Consider the following 782-nt stretch of genomic DNA (forward strand, 5'->3'; position numbering starts at 1 on the left):
TTTGAAAAACTGCACCCCAAGAAGTTGATAACACACACACACACACACAAAATATCATATATCCATGCAACTGCAACTTGATACCAGGAAGGCATAAACTACAGCAAATTCATGATCTCAATTTGGAAAGAAAGCTACATTGTACAAAGGAAACACAACTGCAAGAAAATCCAAACGAAATTCTAAACATCCCTGAGCGCACAATATGTTCATTCACTGGACTTAACAGTAGTACCAACTGCTGTCAGTTTTCAAGGCTAAACTAGCTGCTAACATCGAGATAGAACTAGCTTAGTATGACAGCTCACTTGGCCATCATCACCTTCACAAACTCTTCGTAATTGATCTGGCCGTCACCATCGACATCAGCCTCACGGATCATCTCATCCACCTCCTCGTCTGTCAGCTTCTCACCAAGGTTGGTCATGACATGGCGGAGTTCAGCTGCCGAGATGAAACCATTCTGGTCCTTGTCAAACACGCGGAAAGCCTCCTTAAGCTCCTCCTCGGAATCAGTGTCCTTCATCTTACGTGCCATCAGGTTGAGGAACTCAGGAAAGTCAATCGTTCCATTGCCATCAGCATCCACTTCATTGATCATATCCTGAAGCTCTGCCTCAGTGGGGTTCTGCCCCAGCGAGCGCATCACAGTTCCAAGCTCCTTGGTGGTGATGCAGCCTGTTCAGGAGGCAGACAGTTTTTTAGTCTAACAATTTAAACTTCTTCTACAAATATATATACAAAAATGCTACAAATATATACACGAAAATGCTAAACCTACG

At 43.6% G+C, this 782-nt stretch overlaps 1 protein-coding gene across 1 annotated transcript in view; it reads right to left on the reverse strand.

Annotated features, from left to right (window-relative positions):
- Positions 1 to 77: 77 nt before the first annotated feature.
- LOC119267953 (calmodulin-1) overlaps positions 78 to 782 on the reverse strand; it is a 3420-nt gene continuing 2715 nt past the window's right edge. Inside the window, exon 2 of the mRNA XM_037549419.1 lies at positions 78 to 678. Within this exon, the coding sequence (XP_037405316.1) occupies positions 305 to 678 (374 nt within the window). The 3' untranslated portion in view covers positions 78 to 304. The remainder of the gene's footprint in view (positions 679 to 782) is intronic.

The sequence above is a fragment of the Triticum dicoccoides genome, chromosome 3A, assembly GCF_002162155.2.
Source record: "Triticum dicoccoides isolate Atlit2015 ecotype Zavitan chromosome 3A, WEW_v2.0, whole genome shotgun sequence".
Lineage (NCBI taxonomy): Eukaryota > Viridiplantae > Streptophyta > Magnoliopsida > Poales > Poaceae > Triticum > Triticum dicoccoides.